The sequence below is a fragment of the Terrapene carolina genome, unplaced genomic scaffold, assembly GCF_002925995.2.
Source record: "Terrapene carolina triunguis isolate 2854851 unplaced genomic scaffold, T_m_triunguis-2.0 Scaffold179, whole genome shotgun sequence".
NCBI classification, from domain to species: Eukaryota; Metazoa; Chordata; order Testudines; family Emydidae; genus Terrapene; species Terrapene triunguis.
The window spans coordinates 576,661-602,681 of record NW_020664530.1 but is presented as its reverse complement, the minus strand read 5'-3'; the positions used below and the strand labels follow the sequence as shown (position 1 = coordinate 602,681).

Genomic DNA, 26,021 nt, shown 5'->3' with positions numbered 1-26,021 from the left:
TGCACATCTACCAATGTGATATATGCCATCATGTGCCAGCAATGCCCCTCTGCCATGTACATTGACCAAACCGGACAGTCTCTACTCAAAAGAATTAATGGACACAAATCTGACATCAGGAATCATAATACTCAAAAACCAGTGGGAGAACACTTTAACCTGTCTGGTCATTCAATGACAGACCTGCGGGTGGCTATTTTACAACAGAAAAACTTCAAAAACAGACTCCAACGAGAGGCTGCTGAGCTGGAATTGATATGCAAACTAGATACAATCAATTTAGGATTGAATAAGGACTGGGAATGTCTGAGCCATTACAAACATTGAGTCTATCTCCCCTTGTAAGTATTCTCACACTTCTTATCAAACTGCCTGTACTGGGCTATCTTGATTATCACTTCAAAAGTTTTTTTTTTCTCTCTTACTTAATTGGCCTCTCAGAGTTGGTAAGACAACTCCCACCTGTTCATGCTCTCTGTATGTGTGTATATATATATCTCCTGAATATATGTTCCATTCTATATGCATCCGAAGAAGTGGGCTGTAGCCCACGAAAGCTTATGCTCTAATAAATTTGTTAGTCTTCTTCACTTTGCCTGTTGTCCATTGTGCAACTCAAGTTACGAGCAACCTCCTTCTAAGAAGCAATAAACACCATTGAGAATAATAAGTAAATTCCTTTATACTTAATATAAGATAAACACCTTGACTGCAGCAGTGTTATTGTTAAGGCACATTCATGCATCAGGAGTAGTGAACACTACGAAAAAACAACAGTTACATTTTACTTCACTGTGCTGGGTTTTCAGTCTGACTTAAGATAATAAACACAACGGGGCAGAGAGATCTAGGTCCAGACTCTCTGCTAAGGCAAACACAGTACAGCTCAGGACATGGAGGCAGGGGAATGCATAGGTGAACTTTGTACTCCCCTGGCCCTGAGTCAGGTATGGTGTCTATTCTAAATTTAAACAGCATTCAATGGCCACAAGGGGCTGAAATGGCAGCCAGGGACCAGGGTGGAGTAATGAAATCCTGGCCACACCCCCTACACTGCCAGCAGAGATTAGGAGCCATTTCACCATCTCCGTGCCACCAGAAGATATCGTTAGTGCCACTTTGTGCTCGTACGATGTAGCACAGCCCCGAGTGGTTGCACCACACTTGAGAATATGGGCATTGGTCTTTAAATTTTCCTATAAAGCTCCATGCACACATATGTTGCTATAACAGCCACAATAAGAGTAATGTGCCCTTGACGGATGCAACAGCCTCTTTATTTTAAACTGACACTCATGCACTTTATTTTGGTAGCTGTAGCGAGAGAATTAGCTTTATCACAGCATGCCTTTTTTATAATAACCTAGACCACTTTAGGAAGAACCAGTAGAAAGTGGGAACTAATTTTTAAGTGGAATGCAAATGCCACTTTGCTTGGTTTGCCCTTAGAGGGCCTGTTGGTTGGAATGCACACTGTTGTGGTGTATAAGGCTAAAATACCATAAATGGGAGTATGGGACAGCAATACACGTCCTAGAGAGTCTAACAGCAATTACAAAAAGGATGCTTTTGTAATATGAAAATCAAACAACAGGTACTTCTAAATGACCACATCCTGATACTAAGCTTTTAGCTGCACCTCTTCCTTTACTCTTCCCTAATCTCTCAGCTAAGACTCAGCATTGGCCAATCGTATTCAAGTTCACAATGCTATTTTAAAATTTTAAGTGAACAGTGAATTAAAGCCATCAGCCAGTATGATAGAGCAGACCAATTAGCTATTTCCAGGATCTCATAGTACTGGCCTGTGGAACGAGAGAGAAGAATACGGACACAAAATGTTTATGAAAAATGCAGTATAAATTTGGTAACCATTCCAAAAGATTCAAGGTTTTGAATTTTCAATAAAGATTTGGCATCAAGAATAACATTTTTGTGGACAAATGGATCTACCTGTGAAAATACTGATTGATGTGGTTTACCTTGTAGATTTTGCAATGGCAAAGTCATAATGCCTCCTGCTGCAGCTGCTGCTACCAGCCCTTGGATGTTGGTGAGATTAGCTGTAGGCAGAGTTAGGACCAGTCCTTGTTGACCACCCAGTTGTCCAGCCATGTTGAAGGGAATAAGGATAGGTTGATTTAGGGCTGGAGTGCCTCCTGGCATCACCCCCGCTACCGCTGAGGCTAACTGTTGAGCTGTCAGTAATGGCTGTAATGAAACATATACAGTAAGCACCTGAATAAGAAATAGCACCGGTATCATTGTACATGTGCCTGGGATCATCTGTAGTGTTACCGTACGTACATGCAATTACAATGCACCACTTCTAATGTAATAACATAAACTTCCTCCAACACAAAAAGCCTTGAAGATCCTGAAGACTGAGGCTGGAAACCCTGGTAATCATATCCAACCCACTGATCTCTGAAATCAGAGTTTGACTTAAGTTGCATCAACTTTGTAAAAAAATTACTGTATATACCCCAAAGATGGTTTATGAACTCAAGAAGGCCAAATTCAACCAAATCTACAAGAATTTAAACTCAAACACTTCCCAGAGCTAAAGTTGCAAAATTAATAATTTCCAGGAGTTATGTGATGCAAGGGATGCTCAAAGACTGCACTATAAAGTGGGCTGGAAAATCAAGTATCTGCTTGCCTTCCCAGGGCAATTGACTGAATGTAGATATCCCTATACAAAGTGACACAGAAAATCAAGCACTTTATAACTTTTTCAGAAGAACAGTATAACACTCACACCTTACCGTAAAAAACATTTGGCTTTATAAAATAATGAATGGATTTCTTTATTAATGCAGGAACTGTGTGTGACTATAGGATTGTCAAATCCAATAAGCTAAACTTGCATTAAAATTGCATTAACTTTTTTTTATATTAAATCATGACCTGTGCTTCCAAAGTAACTGATCTAAGGTTCAAATAACTTCATTTTATAAACACAAAAACCATTTACATTTTACTCTTTGGAAAAACATATAGAAACAAACCTTGTCTGTTTGTTTTTAAAGCAAGACCTTATACAGAATATTTTTTAAAAAATATGTGTCACATCCACATCTTCTCTGTACATGTTTGTGTAATAAAAATTCAGCCAAACAATTTATCACCATGTTTTCTATATTTATATGGTTAGATTATTTTCATTCATTGTTAATTACTTTAATCAAACTGCAGTTTTAATTAGGCTAAATGAAAGGTACTGACCTGGGACCCAACAGGGAATGCTGGGTGGGACTGACTGGGCTGATGCTGATCTGCTGTGCTTGTATCAGACAGCACTGGGTTTCCTCTGGCCCCTAGAATTCAAAGAGAAGCTCTACATTAATATCTAGCCCAGGGACCGGCACATTACATTTTACTGTGATGTCACATAACATCAAGCTGCAAATGATATGCTAAAGTGGTTTATCAATAACACAAGCACTCAAATCACTTATCAGCTGCATAAATTATGCTAGCATTCATTCAGGCCAGCCAGCTCATTCAGGGAGATACAGAAATCTGACAGCAGTGAAACTGAAGCTATCATCAACTCAGCTAATGTGGATTGCATTATACATCAATTTACATACAGTACATGAATACTCTGTGTGTGTGGCAACTGCATTTTTTATGCTTAGGTGAGCAGCAGCTATGCTAATTTCTCAAAGCAAAAATTATCTGGGACACAATCAAGTCACATCTACTTTATATCTCAATAAAGCTTCTTCTTCTTTTTCTTTTTTTTTGGCCACATACAGAAACCTGTAGCACTCATGATAAAAGGCATTACAAAAACTGAGCACAAACATGCTTCTAAAAAGCACTTTCTTCTTGTTCTCTAATTATATATGGTAAAGCAGAGCTTGTCATAACCAAGGCATTTCGGTGCTAATTGAGACAATCAAAAACCAGCACTAACTATGTGCTTGAATCAAACATGCTGAGCATAGAACACTTTCCAGTATAGATCTATCTGGATTTTGCTGAAGATCACTGAAGAGATTTGAAAAACACCAAACAAACCCTAATAACTGTAACACATGGTCAACAACAGGCTTTCAAACTTAAGGTTCACTCCTGCAGTCCCTACTAGGGCAGAACTCACACTGACTCACAACTTCTTCAAGGAGGACTGCAGGATCAGGCCCACTTTCTGTTTCTGTATCTGAAGGAAATGACAGCAAGTATCAAAAGCAGCAGCTGGAGCACTGTAGTTTTAAATAAAGAAAATTCCTGGCTACAATTTTAGGATTTCTGGTCAGTACGGTAGCTTTTGTTCTGTTAGTTTTTTTCTGATGGATGGTTGAAATCCAATTCTAAGTAAACCTTAACAAGATCCCCTTTTCCAATGTTTGTCCTATGAATAGCAAGTGCAAGACAATTCAGAACCAGTTTATTGGCATGCCATGGTCTGTGACGGAAAAAAAGGATATGATTCTGTCATACTTATAAATTTTAAAGAAGGTATTATCAGCTCATTTAAAACAAATTCTTCTATATATTCTCCAAGGGGACAGACTTATAAATAATGGAAATGTGAAAAAAAAATACTTCATCACATTAAGGTACAAATAAAATTGACTGCTACATATTATTCAATTGACTTTTATCTCTACCGCGATGTGTCAATCACAACAGCATTTTATAATGGGATTAGGCAATAAATGTGCAGAGCCATTATGCAGAAATCTGATTAATTTGTAATATTTTTGTGTGCATGCAGAAAGTCAGAAATGGACATTGCTTTGGGAATACTTACAAGCGTTCTATTGAAATTTCTAAATTGATTTGGAACCAACTAATAAAAACACACAGACTTTTTGACATTTTATAAAGTGAAGCCTGTCAAAATAGGTTTGGCATTTTAATGACCACTGTCATTTAATAACTAGGGTAAGGTGACCTATTATAATTGGTCAAGACTCCAACAACTGCCTAATAATGAGCATGAAGAGATTTAGGAACAACATTTTTTGTGTGTGATTTATTATCTGCGATGCTTGGAAAGCATGGAATTTAACTGGATGTGCACGATACTGTGAAAATGTATACAATCTGTGTTTTTATATGCATAACACTGTCCTCACTCAGGCAAAACTCAAACTGCCTTCAGCTTGACTCCTGCCTCTACAGGGACTGCAGGATCAGATCCATTATGAATAAACATCACTTTGCCTAAGCTTATTTCCACATATCAGCGTGCTCTTTATTTATCTTCATATGACAGCTGTATGCAAGGAATGATATTACATCAAACACTCAGGTCCCATGATCCTGACTAGCCCCCCACTGAGGTAAAATTAAATATCTGTTTTTGTTTGCCTGCTTGAAGAAGTTACAGCTTTGTCTTGGACTATGATATTACTGAAACAAGTTCCTAATATTGTATCCTGTCACTGAATTCGCCTGGAAGGGCTTCAGAGAAAGTACAAAGCAACAACCAAACGTCTATTTGTACATGATCCTATTTTAATTAATTAAGGGCCTGATCCCACAGCACTTACTCTCATGAATGTTCCCAATGAAGTGAGTCTGTGTTTTAATACATTTTTTATTTAGCGAACACTATTTTCTGTTATGTATACTGTATGTAACTTGAAATATTTAATCCTGTGAGAAGCAGTTTGTACAAAAGCTGTCATACAAAATCAGACAATAAAACTAGAGTACTATTAAATTATAATTAATTATGTCATTTTCTTATTGCATTGCACTAATTGCAATCAAATAGGATTTCATTCATTTTATATGGCTGTTTATTCAAGATGCTGCATCTGTTTTTATTCCAGTGCATGAATATTGTGCCTGGTTCTTCCAGCTCACTTTCGACACAGTTTAGGAGTCTCGTTGAAATGGCATACAATTTCATGTGTATGAATGAGGTCTTACACAGTCTCCAGATGAAATTATGCATGCTGTCTTTTCAGGATCAAAAAGGCACACTACCCCTCATGCCCATATTTATTTTTCTCATACACATGTAGTGCACTTAGTTTTATAGGCCCATCTCCTATTCTATCTGCTACAGCAGCCACTCCAGACTCAAGTTTTCTTTCAAAGTCAGGAGGGAAATCTGCAGCTTGTTGGCTGAGCAGTGAGTAAATGTGGCAGAGCAAGAATTTCTGGGTGATTGGAGGTTTCGCTGCATCACCCAAGCAAACAGAAGTTGTTCTCTGCCACCTATTATCTTCAGTGAGAAGCCCCGGCAAAGACATCCAGGAACACAAAATACAGCCACAAAAGGTTTGTAGAACGCTATGATTCATTCCTTCCCTACAGTATTATTTCCCTGAATTAGCAGGGCAGATTCTGCCATGCTAGAAGAATTCAGCTAACAAAACAAAGTACTGAGAGTACCTTATGTTATATTTACTGTTTGTGATTCACAGAATCATAGATGATGGACTAGAAAGGCCTCATAGGTCATTATCTAGCAGCAAGATTTCTAGCCTTTCCTTCCACACGAGCTCTGGATTGTCCTCTCCCCTATGTCTTAATTCAGCAGCTCTTAAACCCTTTATTGTTGTTGGCTCAGTGACCTCCCTAGGCAAATGGGACCTTGGCTATTTTAAAAAGATTTGCCAAAGTGTTATTTTCCCAATGTCTGGATTCATGCCACTGCCTCTTGTTAGATCAACTTCAACAACTGTACAGTCCGTTCACAAGGATATCGCTGCCCTGTACAAACATGAATTCATTAAGCCTCAGAACACCTCTGTGAGTATAAAGCAGCATAACAACAGAAAGGGACTATAACCGAAATGGTTAGCAGTGTGAGAACAGCTCTGGCTGGTGTTTGCAGGGTACCTGGCACGTGTTAAGTGGCCGGCTACTAAGTGGGAGCTACAGTCTCTCCCCATATGCAGGTGCACCAGGCTCTCTGCCCCCACAGAAAAAGATCTTGTGAATGGACAGGCCTTCTAGCCAACTCTGTGATACTGGGATGAAAGTAATGGCATGAGTGCTCTGGACTTAAATCCTTCTCATGTGAGGGAGGCTGTGTAGCCTCGTGGATAAAGCATTAGCCTACAGGTCAGGGGCCTGGGTTCTTTTCCGGCCTCTGCCACTAGGTGAGCTTGGGCAAGACACGTTACAGCCCTGTGCCTCAGTTTCCCCATCTGTAAAATGGAGATGATGATACAGATCTCCTTTATAAAGTGCTTTGAGATCTACTGATGGAAAGTACTAGATAAGAGCTAGGTATTATTCTTAGGCCGCACCTTTTTTCCTTTCCCAATTTTGAAAATCTTAAATAGTAAATAAATAAATATTAATAATAATGTACCACACCTGGGTCAGCTATCCCCTCTTCCCATGATGTTTAGGGGAGGTTGTGTCCTCACCTGTCTCCTCCACAATCTGCAGGAGGTCAGACTAGATGATCATGATGGTCCCTTCTGACCTTATAGTCTATGTGAATCTATGAGTCTAATTACGCTTGTAGGGAGGGTGACTGATCACCCTGTCCAATGTCATTCGGGGTGATTTGTCTCCTCCCTGATACACGAAAGCTGTGGCATTTGGGTTGAGGGAGAGTAGAGACGATGCATGGGGTGGTCCATTTTGAAAACAGAAATAATCTTGTGCGCAGGAGGGGAGCAGGAGCACAGGTTTACTAGTGGAGCCGCTCTCATAGGCCGGCTCAGAGAGCATGCTCAATAATACCATGCTAAGTCTCGGGAGCTGCTGCCAGGACACAAGTACCAACTTAGATACAGTTTTAATATTTAATAAATGTTATTATTAATACCAAATTAATTATTAAAGCAGCCCCTCACCTGTCAAGGTGTTTGGAGTGCATGACAAAAAAAAACAAATGAAAATAATATGAAAACATAATGTAAAACCACCCTCTTAAAATACCAAATAAAACACAGAGGCAGTAAAGAAAAGAAGAGGAAAAAGATGGAAAGGAAAGGGAATTAGCCGGGTGCTAAGTGTGTTTTTAATAAGAGGGATATTCTTGTGATTAAAGGCATTGGACCAGGACTCAGAAGGTCTGGTTTCAATTCCTGATTCAGTCATGGACTTCCTGTGTGACAATGTGGAAATTCAGTTCTCTTCTCTGTCTGTCCTGTCTATTTAGAGTGTAATAACTTCAGGACCATCTCTTACTATATGGCTGTCCAGCATCTATGGGTCATGATCTCAGTTGGGGCCTCTGAGCGATACTAAATACTACTATTGCTACTAATAAAAAGCTTTTGAAATAAAAACTTGTTCAACTGTTTTTGAAAAGTGAGGCGAGATGAACCAAGGTAGATATCAGTGGGGACAGAGTTCCACAATCAGACTAGCAAAGACCTGCTAACCGTAGGTGAGATGATGGTGATGAAATCATCCTCAATTATAGCCAGGTCTTAGACTGTTTACCACACTTAGGTGCTTATATGCCCCCAATACCATAGCATTGGAGCATCTCACAGGCTTAAATGTATTTATCCTCACAACACCCCTGTGAGGTAGGAAAGCGCTGCTATCCTCATGCACAGATGGGGAACTGAGGCAGAGAAAGGCTAATTCACTGATCTATGGCAAAGCAAGGAATCCAGATCCAACAAGTCCCAGACTAGCACCCTAACCACTGGACAATCCTTCCTTTCCACTGGAATATCTTTCCCGAAAACTTTGGCTTTGTTGATTTTTCAAAGCCTAACTTTTATAATTCAACTAACTACAATAATAAAGTTTTGCACTAACAGAGCCAAATAGATTCTGAAAATAAAAGTTATTTTACTTCACCATAGCAGTAAGGCAGCTACATCTGAATTATAATGTAAATAAAGAAACTAGCGTTTCAAGCAACTATACACATTAAAATGCTTAGTTCCAACCCTACCTTGCTATCCATGTAATCAATTTTAATTGTTCTCACAGTCAATGTGACTTACAATCAGAAGGTAAGAGCAGGGTTGTTTCTTCTTCACCATTCTGTTTTGCCTTACAAAAATGTTTTAGAAATACTTGATGTGATATATTCAAATATCCAAAGTTAATAAACTGCAGTACTGACTCCATTGAGATTCAGTCTACTCATGTATAAAATATGATTTTACAAACCTAACTATGAAAACAAAAATATAATCTATGCTTACAAGAGTATTTCATTATTTTAAGTCAATAGCTATAAAAGCATATGCCCATTGTCCAAGCCTATAGACATTTAGATCTTAAACAATATGATCAATAGAAAAAGAAAAACCTCTAAATCTAGTATTGCCAACAAGTAGCAGCAGAAACAGACAACATGCAAAGTAAAACATAGTCCTTCGGGGTGTTGAAAGTGGAGTTTTCCCAACTCTGCTGAGATGGAGCCATAATCTGTAAGCTCTTTGGGGCAGAGACTCTCTTTTTCAGGAGAGGCAGAACCAGGGGAGGGGAAGCAGAGGGCTAGCCCCTGCAATGGAAATATTGTGGGAACTCTGTTCTTAGGTAAACTCATGCATACATGGGGTGGGATGGCGGATGGAGGAGTGGACCCTGAGGGGCTGAAGCAGCTGCTCTGGGACTCAAGATCAGGTTGGGGAGTAGGGAATGGGACCTAGAAGGGCTGGGGCAGGTAGAAGTCCCAGGACTCTCCTTTCCAGCCTGGAGCTGACACCTCCTCCAGCCAAGTCTCAGGACCTCTCCTCAATCCCCCGTCCACACCTCCACCACCTCGTTCACAGGGAGCTTTCGCTCCCCATGGTCTTTTTATTCTGTTTGTAAAGCACCTAATACAGTGGGGTCCTGGTAATGACTAAGGATCCTAGGTCCTACAGTAATACAAAAAATTAAATAATAATAATAATAATAATAATAATAAAAAAACCAAAATCTACCATAGTTTAGCCTGATCCTGCAGACTTCACTCACACAAAACTTCATTGTCAAGAGAAAGGTCAGCAGAATCAAGCTTGTCCAAAGGAAAAACTCAGCATCCCCAACCAATTAATCAGCCTGTTCTTTAGAACCCCATCCTATAAGTGCTGAGCATCCTCAACTTCCACTGCCTCAGCACCTCACAGGATTGGGCCCATAGGCTGGCGGCTCTTCCCATCCAAATCACCTGTAAAGCCTCAGTAAAGAGATGGCTATGTACGGTGCACAGGTCCTTTATATGTCATTGGTATGATTCTAATAATCACAATATTTGCAGCAGAGAAATTTGAGGTCTTCTGCTGATCTGCACTGAGGTGCTGATGAATTCAGTCAAAGGGCCTAGTTTTCCTCTCTCACACCAATTTTGCACTGGTGTAACTCTACTGACTTTAGAGGAGTAACTCCTGACTTTCACTGGTAAAAATTTCACTCAGGCCGAGAAATTAAATTATTATAATGTATCACTCACAGAAGGTTACGTGCTCACACTTGGAATGCTTCTATTTAATTTAAGGGCCAGAAACTGTATTCCTACAATGCCAGTTATAAAATTGACCAAGAGCAGGCACGAAATTGACTCAGCACATGGGCTGGCCCACATCAAAGGTTCTTTCTCGTCCATGATTCCATAGTACTTGTTCTGGAATTCACCACTTGCTGCAAAATTGGGCTCCAGATTCTGAGCTTTCATATAGAAAAATATTTCTACCCCTACCAAGAACCTGTAAAAATATGAACCAATTGAGTCCTCGTAGTATTGCTTCCTGAGACTGCAGACAGCTTGAAACAATAGCTTTGAGGGGTGCAAATTGCCCAATTCATATCAATGGCTTGTTAACTATGAAACATAAAATGACATTTAAATGTCAATACTGTTAACTGTTTCACAGCTGATCACTTTAATAGCACATCCAGTTAAGGTGTTCATTGCATAATCCCTAATTGTCTCCCACACCTCCCCATGCACCAAAAGTCCCAATTGCCCCTTTCCCAGTTTACCCCTGAAAACATCGATGATGCAGCTAGGCACTGTCAACACAAATGTCTCTGGCATCTTCAAAACTGAAAATACGAGAGCAAAAAATAAATTGTATGTGATATTCAAATAAACAGCACAGGGCTGATGTGCTCATTTTATCATTAAATTTCATATTTAATTAATTAAACCCCTACATCTTAAAATGTAAATAGAGCTGTTGCATAATTTCCAGACTGCCACAGATTCCAAACCCAGCTTGCCTCTGACTACACAGAGATCTTTGTTTCATCCTCTTGTTCTTCGTGGGAAACATCATGTTCTCCAAAAGGCTCCAGTTCAGCAAGGCACGAAAGCATATGCCTGATTTGGAATGTGTGAGTAAACCCACGGAAATCCATGGGACTTGGCACACTTGGCACACGTTTCCGCACCTTGCTGAATCAGGCCTAAAACACTGTGAGGTACATGACTTGTAATAATGCATATTCGTTTATGAAAGTGATATAATATCTCACAGGGTATGTCTACACTGGAATGTAAGCCCAGGGTTAGTAGAACTCAAGTTAGCAGATCCTGGGTTTGTTAACCTAGGGCTTGAGTGTCTACACTCATTTGTAACTCTGGGTTAGGAACTGTTGAACCCATGTGTCCCAACCTGGGGCTCCAGCGTCTACACATTATGCGGGACAGAGTCCAACAACCCATATCCCAAACTTCCTAGTGCCTTCCCAAAATGTGGTCACTCTAGCCCTTTGTTCGTGGCGCAGCGTGGGAAAACTTGACTGTCCACCAAACTTGACTGTCTAAAGGACAAAGGAAGTTGGCCTGTGGGATTGTGGAATACTTTTGGTGGACTCCCAGAGCATGAGTCCAGTGGGGCTGCGTCTTCCTATCTCTTCTTTTTCCTCTTTCTTTCTCCTCCATCTCTTTCCCTCCCCTTTTTCCCCCTAACTGAAATCATTTAATAAAATAAACACACATTTTATTGTTAGACCCTATATCAATTATTTTTGCATTTGACATGCTTCATGTGAGAAAAGAAGCATTGCTACTGCAGACAAGGGGAAGGGATATAATTGCAAAAGCATGTTCTTTATTCAAAATAGGCTCATTCCACTTTTTTCACCTTGTAACTACAGTGCATAAATATCCCCTGTTAATGGTACATGCATTTTTTATGAATTGGACCCTTCATATTGAGTGTTGTGGTTTCTTCTCTACTGTATGCATTAGCACAAAGATAATCACATTAAGGTCACAAAGCTCCTATCAGTTTTCCCTGAATTCATACAACATTTCATACCCACTGCTTGCTGTTAGCGCTGGTGAATGCAGTGATGATAAAGGTTACTTATTAGAAGATGGACGGTTGAATGCATTATTATTTCATGTTGGGCAGCTGATCCCTAGCTAAGCAGGGCAGGAGGCTTCTTTAAATTAAACTTCCTTTTCTTTCAGTTCTTGCAAGCTTACTAAATGCCAAAGAGAGCACATCTATTTGGAGCAACTGCTACTGTTTGCCTTTTTTTTAATTGGCATCTATCATTTCCTTATGATGTTTATGGCATTTATACACCTATATTTACTTGGTCTACAGCACAGAAGCACCCTCCCCCTGTAACAAGCTCCCCAACCAGCCCCAGCCCTTACCTCTAGCCCTCCCAAACAAAATAGACTATATGATGGTGTTGGACATTATACAGATTTGCACTGCCATTTGTCTGGGAGGACCTGTACAATTCACTCATTATTGGTTTAGCTACCAGCATCAGACCGTTTTGATATACAACAATCGCAATATGTAAACATTCACATGGGGTGTGTGTGTCTGTGTACAAGAATATTTTACTGCCTGGCCTGATTTAGATATTTTGTTTTCAGAAGTTCCGAGGAGTGATTCACTCCCAAGGGGGAGAGCCACAAGCCTCATTCAACCTAGCGAGTGAAATTCTGAGCTCCAACATCCTGTCTGGAATTAAAAAAAAAAATTGTGTAGGGAGAAAAGATGCTGCAAATATATAAAATAACTTGAGTGTCCTACCAATCCTGGGTGAATGTGTTAAGGGAGCTGCAGTGAGTGTGGTTCAGTTAGTAGAGAATCTCCAAATAAGGCATGCAATGTACATTTAAATCCAATAAAAGCACCTGCATTTACAACTCCTACAGACCCACCTCTCAGCAGAAGGCATGCTAACTACAGCAACCAGCTCTGGTGTGCAAGATCCCTGTTATGCTAAGCAAAGTTAAAGAGTTACAGCATGTAACATCAGTTTAGGCATGAAGAGTACAAGCAGGTAATATAATTTGATATTGGGCTGAGATTCCAGGACAGGGAACAGACAGCAATAATTCATGTTGTGTTTTCCATCACAAGTGACATGCTGTTTTGGAGGAAAACAGCTCCATGCTCCCAACCTTGAACCCTGGCATGCTCCCATTTTGTAACTCCCACAAATCCTGTGTGATACGTGAGGCAGAACGCTTCCCAAAGTTCCCTCTGGGGTGTCACAACCTCCCCTCTCTCCCTCCCCCTCCCCCTCCCCCGTGCTTTGCTACTCATCACTGAAGCTACCTAAAGGAACCCCACTAAAAAAAGTTGTGATTTATTCAGGATTGTAGTAAAGACTGGAGATGGCAAAAAGAGTTCTGAAATATGCTTGAAGTAAAAGTCAGAAGCTTTGGAAAACCTTCCTAAACCTTTAAAAAGTTTTACTTTGGTTTGGGAGCGATTTCCTTTTCCTTTTGGAATTGCTTGACCCCACACTTCCACCAGACTGTCCTAACCTGGGACCAGGGTCACGTGATGGTGGCTTATGAAACTGCAGCTCTCATTGCTGAGTCGACTCGTCTGGTCTCATCCCTGCATTGTTTTTGACAATTTCTCCCTCTCTGCTATGGCCTTTCTGCAGCCCTCCGGGGCTGCTCCATCAAGAGTCTCATTACAGGTTGTTCAATTGTTCAGACTTTACCGAGACTCTTGAAAGAGCAGCCCCACAGAGATGCATACTGTAGGAGCCTAGCAGAGAGCCAGGGGAACAGCAGCAGCTCTGTAGACATGAGACCATGCTCCCAGATCCACCTAAATTACAAGCTAAAAGGCTACATTAGAAATAGATAGCCCCAAATGCACCACTGAAGATTCCCACCCACAAATTTCTAAACCCTCACTGCCTCCATAAAGCTGGCTCACCTGTTTGATACCCATAGCAAGATCTCATGATGTGTCACAGCAGGATGAGCCATTATTTCAAATGAAAGTGGCTGCAGTACCTATGAATGTTTCAAGTGCAGTAAGTACGAGTGTCTCAAGATCTTGTAATTTTTGGACTGAAACTAACTTGGGACTGTTTATTACTGTCCCAGATCCATTGCAGCAATTATTTACAGTGGTATTTCATGAGGAATTCCCAAATACTTCTAATTTGTCTGCTTTTCAGGACCATTCAGTTGCAGGATGGGTTCATGCTCTAAGCTTGAGTCTGGTTGAGTTGAGGTTAAAAATGCAGCAAGAGCTGTTTATTTTCATTGTAAACCCAACAGTTAAATATACCAAAAGACCCAAAGAACAGTCTACGAGCTTGAAAAATCTGGGAAGGTATTTATTAGAGAGTTGCACTCGAAAGGCCTGTACGGGAACTCCTACAGTTGTGTTTCCTAATCATACGGTACTGATTAGATGTGGGGGAATAAAGATGTGAAAGAAGCAAGTGTGTTAAAAAATCTCTGACATCATTCCTATAATTGGGCCTGATCTTGAGTCCTCTTCCGCCAATGGCAAAACTCCCGCCAACTTCCATAGGTATAGGATTAGTCCTGGAGGAAGGATTCAGGAACAGGGAGCCTTGTATAGGGTTAAAAAGCTTTGCAGATAGCAGGCACATCCCCCGACAGTCATAATGCATGAAATGTGCGGTATCACAGTGAAAGATCCCCTGGTTAGTAACACCTTGTCATGGCAAGACCTCTCTGTAACAACATGTTGTGCAGGCAGGAAATAAGCAAAAAAAGATGCACAATCTAGCCTTGCCAAAATACCAAATGACAGGCAACTTTCTTCAAAGAGTGAGAGAGGGCACCATGATACTTACTAATGGGATTAAATGCTATGGAATATATAAATTGATCTACAGTTTCCAATCCATGAAAATGCCTGAGATCAGATTTTTACAAATCAGATTTTTATATCCCTTTTTATATATTACTGGTCTGTTTATTTTTTCAGCATTACAGTAATTGAAAAATATCTACTGATAAAAGATGCTATTAATTTAAGTGCATTCATAGTGTGTTATGTCACTAATAGACTTAGGTAACATTATTCTTTTATCCTTTTTACAAAGCATTATTTTATTGTCCTCTCATTTCTAAGATTTTAGTTCCACTTACAGTCAAGTAGAGTGAGGGCTTCATGGAATTCTATTATATTATTGTCCTGTCATTATTTTAACTCCATTACACAACACAGCAACACAAAACCAGCATCAACTTCCATTTGTCATATTATTTATTTTGAGGATTATGTCAGATCTCAGACTGTGCATACGTGCCTACTAAACATAATTTGGAGTTGGGCAAAAAAAATCATTACTTCCTTGTACACATATGTTAGAAAATGTGGTTTCTAAGAAGATACTCTTTTTTTTTATTCTGCATTTTGATAAGAACGGTATAATCTGAGCTCGGACTACATGTAATTTTTTTGAAGAAAGCAAATCTATGTGCCTTATCCCTCTATTCAATTAAGGGGTCAGAGCCTCAGATATGCCAGAGCATTGCTTGGCACACCTGAAATGAGGAGCAAAGGTGCTTTCCATCTCCTTTCTGCCACCCTCTCTTACCCTCCCTGGTCATAGGGGTACATGGGGACTGATTTGGCATAGTTTTGAGTAATCTCAAGATTCCTAGGAAGTTCTCCAGCTTGTAACAGCCAATCCTAAGAGAAGGATGGTCTAGTGGTTAAGGTGCTGACCTTAGCATCAGGAAACTAAGGTTCAATTCCCAACTCTACCAGAGACTTTGTGTGTGACCTTGGGCAAGCCACTTAGTCTCTCTGTGCCTCTGTAAAATGGGGATAATAACACTTTGCAAGTGTGTTGTGAGGCTAAGTACTTTAAAGATTGTGAGAGCCTCAGAATTTACAATAACAGGAGTCATATAAGAATCTAAAATAGACAGATTACACTGGCAGAGATGGTCCAAATGCAGCATGCTTCAGCCACATACATCTCCTTCCCTATGCTAGTGGGTAAGGAGAGGTGACACAGAGCCTGCATACTGTGGACTTTATGCCAGGTGGGGTTCCCCTGTATTGAAGAAAGCCTCACCTTCCACCTTAGGACAACTTTATGTCCTCTTTGCATCATCAACATGACACAAAGGAGAATTACTGGGGCTGAGGATCTGGTCCTACATTTTTTATTTTACTTATTTGTTACATAACTTTACAATTTGGGGAAAAGTAGTGCCTCTGAAAGATGCTAAAACTGACAGTTCCCTGGCCTGAATCCACAGAATGGTTCAAGTACAGGCAGCTACAAATGTGTGTTTCCCTGCCTTGTTCCCAACTCCCCACACTGCTGTATCCTTGAAGCAGAGCCAAATTCTGCTCACCTACTTGTGATCAGGATGCTAGATAGAATATATCCACCCAAGTGCCTGTTTAATTCTCTCTCTCTATCCTTGCTATGACAAAAGTGCCAGTCATTAGGGTGTTTTTGTGGTTCATTTAAAAAAGGCTACTACCAGTTAGAAAACTTTTGGTTACTATCAACCTTTAGTATCAGGGGGTAGCCGTGTTAGTCTGTATCCACAAAAACGGCAAGGAGTCTGGTCGCACCTTAAAGACTAACAGATATACCTTCAGTCCATTTGGTATGATGTCCATCTGTTTGTACTTGGAGAGGAAGATGATGTCTGTCTGTATCTGTGCGAGTTTACGGCTAAATTTAGTGCCTTGCATGGTGTCAAGTTTCAGGGGGTAGCCGTGTTAGTCTGTATCCACATACATATGTATGTATCCATAGTCTTTAAGGTGCCACCGGACTCCTTGTTGTTTTTATCAACCTTTAGCCACTATCAACCTTTAGCCACTAACAAATCTTTCTGTTAGTAATCATCCAGTCTGCCAGTTTCATTAAAAGCTCAGTTAAACATTTTCCCTTAGAAAGATTCTATGGCAAACCGAAGATAAATAGGTAAATAGTAGCTCATCCAGTGGATTTAGCCTCAACAAGAAAAAGTTTAGATTTAAGCCAGACAAAATAAAAAAATAAAAAATAGAAGTTACATCAGTTATAATCATGCTAAAGGTCCTTTCAATTAAAATAGTATTGAAAACAAGTGCTAGACACCCCGTTTCCTCCCCCCCCCGTACTATACTGTGTACAATTAACACTCTTCTTGTAAATTCCCTCATACATAAGGTAAATAGGATGCAATATTACTGTAGATTTCAGTTTGGTTGTCATACCAAACATCTCTTGTACGTTTTAGTGTATATAGCAAGTACCCCCTTTGTACTGTTATAATAGTTTGCTTTCATGTAACGCTATTCTAATTACTTTTCTCTGAAGAGTATCTGTGGACATCACAACTCCCTAAATGGTAACAATGGATAAACATCAGCTTGAGAAATTCAGGTCTATTTTATTTATGAAGCTGCAATTCTCCTGTAAATAACCCAGTTGTTAAAATGATATGTATCTATGTAATTGAGTCTTCTGTACACAAATAAATAAGGCTTTATTGCAATGTCAGAAGTTAACAGGCCAGTCAATAAAATCAATAACTCACTTTTTCTTGCTTATATATCTAACTTTTCTCCACCTTTCCTATGTCCTCTGTTTGTTCTGGTTACATATTAACACTCTGAAGGATATATAGCTCTTATGGTATTGTTCAGTAAAGGGTGGCCAGCAAAAAAGTCTTAAGAAACACCACCTCAGCAATTTAACACTCTGTCTATTTGTTGTGTAATTTCACATATATATGTCTTATACAAGCGAGTAGGAGAGAAAATTTCTTGATCTAGGTATCTGTGCATAATATATTTTTAATATGAATGACTCCATGAAGTAGTAAGTAAATTAGGTCCATATTGATACACTTAGCTAAAAGTGCTTCAGGCCTGTATTGCATTATCGTATAACTGCTGTCAAAACAGCACTGTTGGATTATAGCACTGTGCAGCTCACGCCTCTATGGGTAAGGTTGTGTCAGCATTTCCATTATAAACCTCATTTTTACAAGTTTATATCTTGACTGTAAAATTTGCTTTGGGCTAAAACTTGGCAAACAAGGGGCCAGATTCTGTAGACCCTTACTCGAGTGAATAGTTCCATTTTTTTTTTCAGTGGGATGGTTCCAGTAGGAGGAGCTGCTTCCATGAGTCAGGCAAGGTGTCAAATAACGAGCTAGGCTGTTTTATTTTAAATCAGAATATTTGGTTCTTTTTAAGAATGTATGAAATACGAGATTACTACCTAATTTTGTTATGTGATTAAGTCCATAACTTGATCAACTTCAATTTTTAATACTTAGGAGGGGGAAAAAAACGTAAACATCAACGCTGCTGTGATGTAAAAATTGGCTGTAGGGCAAGTGCACTAAATTTTACTCCCCTAATTAAGTTTTCTCATGGATTTTCATTCTGGATCTAGTACATCTCCTAAATATGAAAAAACTGGGATGGCTCCAAAGGCATCCTTCCATATCTATAAGGAACAGAAACACGCCCACAAAAGCTATCTAATTATATATTCACCATACAGACTCTCCATTCAAAAATATTTTTTATGCATGCCATGCAGGATAAATATAATGGCCCATCTGAGATCTAAAGATGCTTTATTCGTAGAAGCCACAAATTTGGGCAGCATGTTTCAAACTGACTTAAGTCCTTAATACACACCCACAGCCTGACTTACACTTATAGATGCAGCATCTTCTTCTTGCACCCTCCTTAACTGGTTGTATGTATGATCTGATGTTGATGGATGTGTCTTGTTCCAATGTTGCTCTTGGTTCATTGCTAACATATGTTGTAACTTTGCAGTTACCTTTTGGGTCAAATTGTCCTTGAATGCCATTTCACAGTGCAGGGGAGGCAGGGACTGCTTGGATCTAGGATACCACTCCAGCCTTCTCTGCCAACAATTGCCTGGCAGCGGAAACCCCTGGGTTATTGATGGCATGGTACTGGAATCATCCTCTAAATCCTTCCCAGTTAGGAAAACTGGTTCAAGGCACAGCTCATTGTGGGGTTATTGCAGATTTCAATATTTTGTTAGTGCAAATCAATAAAGCTGGTAGAGCTTTTAAAATATGATAGATAGCATGAAGTCAGTTGGGGAGCATTGGGATTCCTTTTGGAATTCAATTTAAAGAAAAGGACGGACGCAGGTAGGTGTTTTCTGTTATTCCTTGGTACAGAGGAACAATGTGATGTAATGGTCTGGTTTTCGACTTGATATTGGAAACAACACTGGTAGATAATTTTACTCATGCAAGTAGGCCCAGGGAAATAATGAGACTTCCTAGCATGTGTAATGCCTCCCAGGTAAGTGTTCATAAGGTCAGGCCCTTTCTGTGGAAGAGTAGAGCTGGGTGGGGAATAGTTTTCCTGTCCTGCAAACATTTTGAAAATTTTTCCCCTCCTGAACTGGGACAAAATGTTGAAATACTGAAAATTTTTGTGAACTGAAAATAAATTTTAAAAAAATTCTGTTCCGATCCAGCAAAACAATTTTTTTTCAGTAATTCTGACATGGCTTAATTTCAATTTTGATTTTTTTAGAACTATACATTTTAAACTGAAAAACGGAACTCTTCATTTCAAAATGGTCAAAATCTGACAATTTTGGAACTTTTTTCAAAATGGTTTTTAAACGGGAAATTTGTGGAAATTGACCCATTCCTCCACCTACTCCTTCCTGGTGAGCTGCTCTTGGAAGGTGCTTCTCAAGACCATGCAGTGCAGAGGCTGGAATTCTGGCCAGCCCTTACCCAGGCAGTGAAATGGTGCACAAGGTTCCTCACTCCCTTCCCTGCCGCTGCACAGCTGCATAAGAAGCAGCAACAATCTAGCCCTAAAGACCGGGTTCCTGGAACAATTTGTATAGTGGGGTGCTGAGAGCCATTGAGCCAAACTATAAACCCTGCATATGATAGAAACCACTTCAAGCCAGGAGGTGCTGCCAGCACCTCTGCCTAAGGAATGAAATTGTTCTGCAATATAACTTTTAATACTCTCATAACTTGAGGGTGACACAATCCAATGGGGAAAACAACAGTAAAAATTATTTCAATCACAGAAAAAAATAAAGAAAAATTCTGTGCCAGGTATAGGTAAAACATTGCCTTAACTTCCATTTGTATGTGGGGTTTTGTGTGTGTGTATGTTTATAGATATATATGTCTAAAAGGAAAAAAATAATCTACAGTTTTTAAAATTAAAAATGCATTTTTCAAGTAACGCGAATGCAATACAGGAAAAACTAGATGTGAAATACATATTTAAGGCTTTGCTCACATTGTTATGCCGCTTTTCCCTCCACAGTAATGCAAGTTAAGCATAGTGGAGAAGATCAGACCCTCCCATATGTAAAGCCTTGAAACCTCACAATTTCTACAGCATCATCCGCTCTGATGGACGGGATCTGGGAGCCGGCAAAGCTGAGGCCCTCTAAGACAGCCAGTACTGTGAAGAAATCCTGCGGGTCTCAGGGTAACTATAGAGGGCTGTAATGTTCATGCAGAGACAGTGTCTGTGATATTCCCAACCCCTCCCTTTGCACGTTTTCCCCCTGGGCAGCACAGCTCCTAACATTGGGTTAGATTCTTCCACTCTGCTTCTCGTTAAATAGCACTTAGCACTGTAAGCTGTCCAACTGAAACCAGTGGATCTACTCACAGAGGACCTGATCCAAAGTCTCTTGATGTCAATGGAAATAATCCCAATGAGTAAAATAAGCCTGGATCAGACCCAGAAGAAGGCACTACTCAAACGATTTGGGTCCTATGTTTTAACTAGTGGAGGAAAGGACTAGCCAACACTTCCCCGCCTTCCCCTTTAGCAAAACGGTACAACATAGATTCATAGATTCATAGATTCTAGGACTGGAAGGGACCTCGAGAGGTCATCGAGTCCAGTCCCCTGCCCGCATGGCAAGACCAAATACTGTCTAGACCATCCCTGATAGACATTTATCTAACCTACTCTTAAATATCTCCAGAGATGGAGATTCCACAACCTCCCTAGGCAATTTATTCCAGTGTTTAACCACCCTGACAGTTAGGAACTTTTTCCTAATGTCCAACCTAGACCTCCCTTGCTGCAGTTTAAGCCCATTGCTTCTTGTTCTATCCTTAGAGGCTAAGGTGAACAAGTTTTCTCCCTCCTCCTTATGACACCCTTTTAGATACCTGAAAACTGCTATCATGTCCCCTCTCAGTCTTCTCTTTTCCAAACTAAACAAACCCAATTCTTTCAGCCTTCCTTCATAGGTCATGTTCTCAAGACCTTTAATCATTCTTGTTGCTCTTCTCTGGACCCTTTCCAATTTCTCCACATCTTTCTTGAAATGCGGTGCCCAGAACTGGACACAATACTCCAGCTGAGGCCTAACCAGAGCAGAGTAGAGTGGAAGAATGACATTTTAACATTTTAGTTATTCTGGGGTGTGCACTGGGGACTGTTTTAAACAGAAGCCTGGAAGGAGAGACTTCATCAAATGAAATGTGGTGGGCTATTAACTAAACGTTATGGGCCCCTCATAATGTACACGCTTTTTACATTTACATTGCAACATTTGAGATTCATTTGTTGAGAATGAGTTATACTTTAGTCACATTTCTGCTTTCCCCCACTTGCTAACACAACCTTCTCCTTTTCTTTTAAACAGTACACCTTCTCTTATTAGACTGTTTGAACAGAAAGTACAACAATGATTTAAACGGTGCTCAAGATGTGAAAAGAAGGCAGAGTGAGTCCCGAGAGACATTCCTGGCTGAATTAACAATTTTACTAGTAAACAAAAATTCCCAAAATAGAAATGCATAAATTATCTTTTTAATCCACATTTTTCAGAGCATGCATTTTGTGCTATGAATAAAAATATCCAAGCATTAAAATGTTAATAGGGCAGGAAATCAGATTACTGGGATGATAAAATCCAGCCACCAAAGTTGTTTTGATTATGCAGTTTTGAACATGCTTATTTGTCACTTGAGATAGCAGGCCAGATTCTGTTCTTAACTTGATGGATGTAACTGAGAGCAGAATTTAGTTCATTAGGTACAATTCATCTTCAAAATATACCTCTTCCTCAATAAAATAAAATAAAAAAATCAGGTAGCATTTGCCAGTGCTGTATCATATGCACTCTCTTCTACTGTAGTTACCAGAGACACAAATATCTTAATATTTCAACAGAGTTATGAAATATAATATAATTCAATAAGATATAGCATAACAACATCTATCAGAAAGGACAACTTAAAAGAAAGCATTGCATTTTCTTTGTAAAACTATATATAATGATCATTGAATAGAAATGGCTCAATCTGGCAGCTGCATAAGCATTCAACACAGCAATAACTGCAGGCTCTGGTGTGGTAGTTTTCTTCCCAATGTCATATCATTGTATCCCCTCTGAGCAAGGCCGAGAATGGCACTGAAAAAAGATGCAAAGATGTATCTCCCCCCACCCTCCAACCCCTGGAATCCCTTCCATTGTATTTACAATTTTCAATTGTGCTAGCAATTTTCAGCAGTCTTGTACTAAGATTATACCTGAGCTGTTTGCATAACTACAAGTTACTTTGCATCAGCGTAGCCATTATAAACCCAATTTTTCAGTGGTTTATAACTTTTCTCGGGAAAGTTCACCGTGGGACAAAATTAAGTGTACAAGGATTGAGTTTGAGATGCTTTGTGTTTTTAAATCTGGCCATTTATATTTTACAGGTCAGGTGGAGGTGGGTTTTGCACATCTGTAACTCAGGCAAAAGTTTGATTTATTATTATTCCCTAAGGTGGAATTAATGTCTTTGGGTGTTTCAACAAGAGAGAAAGATTACAAAGCAACAGTATTCATGTTACCATGGGCCAGATCTGAGGACGCAAAGGTGGTTTTCCAACACTTTTCCACCCCCACAATCCTGGTGGCAGCTAGATGCTGGCCCTGAAGGCAAGTCAGAACAACCTGGGAGCTGCTCCAGATTGCTTCAGCTTGTAATGGCTTTCAAGGGGCATTATGCACCCAGGGACTGCCAGAACATGGTACCCTCCCCAGCCACGACCCCTCCTGTCCCCAACACCGGGGAGGTCGGTAAGAGGGATATTCAAGGGAAATTCTCAACTGCCACGCTAAGGCAGCTTTCTAGCCTCTTTGTACCATGGAAGAAGTGCAAAGGGGTTGGGAAGAGTAGCCAGGAATCTCACCCATTGTGCTAAGCGATATGCAGTAGTGCACATGAAATGTGTTCCCTCCCCCCCTCAATTTAATGTTTAAAAATGTTTTATGGCACATGTATGAATGGCTGGATTTATGGTAAAGATGGCCATATCCCGTTTCAATCTCCCCTATCAACCTTAGTATTTAGATAGTGCCCTTCTAAAGAGATGAAAGGGCACACTGTTATGGATTTTTCCCAACTAAGTTTGGGTTTGGGCTCTTCACAATGAGTTTTCAAAGTGACGCCCATTGTCGTTTTCTATATTTAGATTTTTTGGTGACTCCATGCTACAATAGGCACAAAGAAACTCATCACCCTTAGTTTCCATGGAATTCTGTTATTATTTCTCCCCTTTCTGTGCTTTTTTCTGCAAATCAAGAACATACGGGGTATTTTCATAATGTAACAACTATAAGGAAATATATGATGAACTAACATTGTCCAGGAAATTCACAGTTATGGCTGAGATTCCATCCTTCATTCAAGTTTCCCTGATTTTCTACAGCTGACTGTGTGATGGAAAAAGTATTGGTCATAACTGTTCATTCATAGCCTTTAGTGGTTGGTGTGACATACCTTGATGACATTTCTATGAAGTAATATATCAGGAAATATTTGTTCTCACCAGTGATCATGAGAGAAGTACCATTTGCTTTGTATTAAAGAAATACCAATGACATGTAATAATAGTCAATATGTAAGTTGATAGCACTATTTGCATCCATATATGGGGCCTATTACGCTCATCTGATCCTTGCTCAAGCCTAAATGCCCTTTGTTGTGAAAAGCCTGAGAAAACAGGCATTCCACAAGGGATCTAAGAGGAGCTTGGAGGAATTCATTCTCCCTTCCAATATGAGCAGCTTGGTGTGACTTAGCTTGTAGTAGCAGGTGGCGCCCATGCAGAGGGTTAAACTTACACACTTATCCACTGAACACCCCCACCCACCCAGCTCACAATCTCCCCTATCCCATGTACTATTCTAGAGTGGCACACCAGGGAGCTGAGACCCATAGCAAGCAGGGAGTGCAAATGTCATGGCCTCCAACTTGGCAGACACTGAGGACTGAACTGGGTACCTTCAGAGCTTAAAGCTAAAAGCTCTTCAGCTTTAACTAAAGAGCCAAGTGCTGTAGTGAGGGGGCAGTAACAGACTCATATCCCCTGTGAATTAGACACAGAGGAAAACACACAGCAGACACTGACCAGTGGGATACAATGAGGCTTCCTGTATGACTTTTCCCTTTGCATCCCTACCGTGAGTCTTCTGTATTTAGGACGTTCTCCACTGGGAGAGTGATGGGTGGCTTTTGGGCTTGAGGGCATAAGGCCAAAATCTCTGGTTTATCCTATTACAGGCCGTCAGGTCAGTACAACTGATAAGGGGAGAAAGATGAGGAAACGTTCTATGACTTGTGTGTGTAAAAGGACTTCAGCATCATGTATCAAAATACTTTCCGTCGCTCTGCAAATTTCTGCCCAGTAATATATATCCCAACCCCCTCCTGATGCTAGATGCGGGTTAGCAATGCTGATCAAGATGCTGCTGGGTCTTTCCTATTGTGTTGCTTCTGATCTAATCTCTTCTCCCTACTTTGCACATTGGAGAACGGACTATAGACTGAGAAGGGGCACTGAATAAACACAGTCCAGCTAGAGAGGCTCAGCTGCATCACATGGGCATTATTAGTGCTCTCAGCCACGTGGTATGGGCAGGGAGCATACTATCAGGCTCAAAGCAAGTAAGGCCTGGTCCACACACAGACACTGCACTGGTGCAAACTAAAAGTGTGATGTTGCACTGATATAGCTAAACCACTGCAACTATGTGTATGGCCAACTTACACTGGTTTAAGCCTGGCTTGCAGCGGTTTAGCTACCCCTATTACTGAAATGGTGCACCTTTGTGTGTAGGCAAGCTCCAAGCAGTTTTCAACATTTTGTTATTGTTTATTGTATGGAAAAGAGGATCTGAAAAAGTGAGGAGATAATGTAGAGGAACAAGAGGGCAAAGGTGAGAGGGAGAGAGAGGGTGTGAGAGAGTATGTAGAGGGAAAGAATTTATTCTGTTCTATATAGGTTCTTATACTTCCTTCATCATTGTAGTATCTGAGTGGCTTCCAGTAGTGCAGGATGCCCAGGACTTCCCCAGAAATATTCACAATAGCCTTGCCTTTAATTACCTCCCAAGCCCAATTCCCCCACTACTCCCCTGGTTCATATGTATCCCCAGTGATTTCAGGCACTCTTACCACTGAGCCAACCCACCCTCCACTTCCCCTCTCTGGCTCATGCTGTCAGTCTATCATGCTGCCAGGGCCTGTCAGGAAAAAGAATTGAGGCCATCTGTCTGCAAGAATGTTGTATTGTTACCAACTAAGACATCAAGCTGACCTATTTTCTACCACATAAAGTAATAAACAATAATAAATGATGACTACATCTATAACAAGGGAGAGGATTCCTAATATTTATGTTAAATACCACATTTTGATGTGATATCACTCAATATTTTTGTGCAAATTAACCAAAAAACCCATCTTGCATTTCCGTTCCTCACCTGTATTCCTCGGGGACTTCAGCTTGCTGATATATGGTTAAACAAGTACCTAAACATTACCACAATCTACTTCACAGAAGGAACAAAAGCTATTTTAATAGAAAGTTGCAACTACTTTTTCCCATAAATGTTTTGGACAAGTATTTGTTCAACTTTTT

At 40.1% G+C, this 26,021-nt stretch overlaps 1 protein-coding gene across 2 annotated transcripts in view; it reads right to left on the bottom strand.

Moving 5' to 3' along the window:
* LOC112113484 (POU domain, class 6, transcription factor 2) overlaps positions 1-26,021 on the bottom strand; it is a 388,658-nt gene that overhangs the window by 222,428 nt on the left and 140,209 nt on the right. For both annotated transcript variants that reach the window (XM_026654065.2, XM_026654066.1), the window contains 2 exons: positions 3,229-3,320; positions 1,983-2,211 (listed from right to left, as the gene is read on the bottom strand). In XM_026654065.2, the coding sequence (XP_026509850.2) occupies positions 1,983-2,211; positions 3,229-3,320 (321 nt within the window). The remainder of the gene's footprint in view (positions 1-1,982; positions 2,212-3,228; positions 3,321-26,021) is intronic.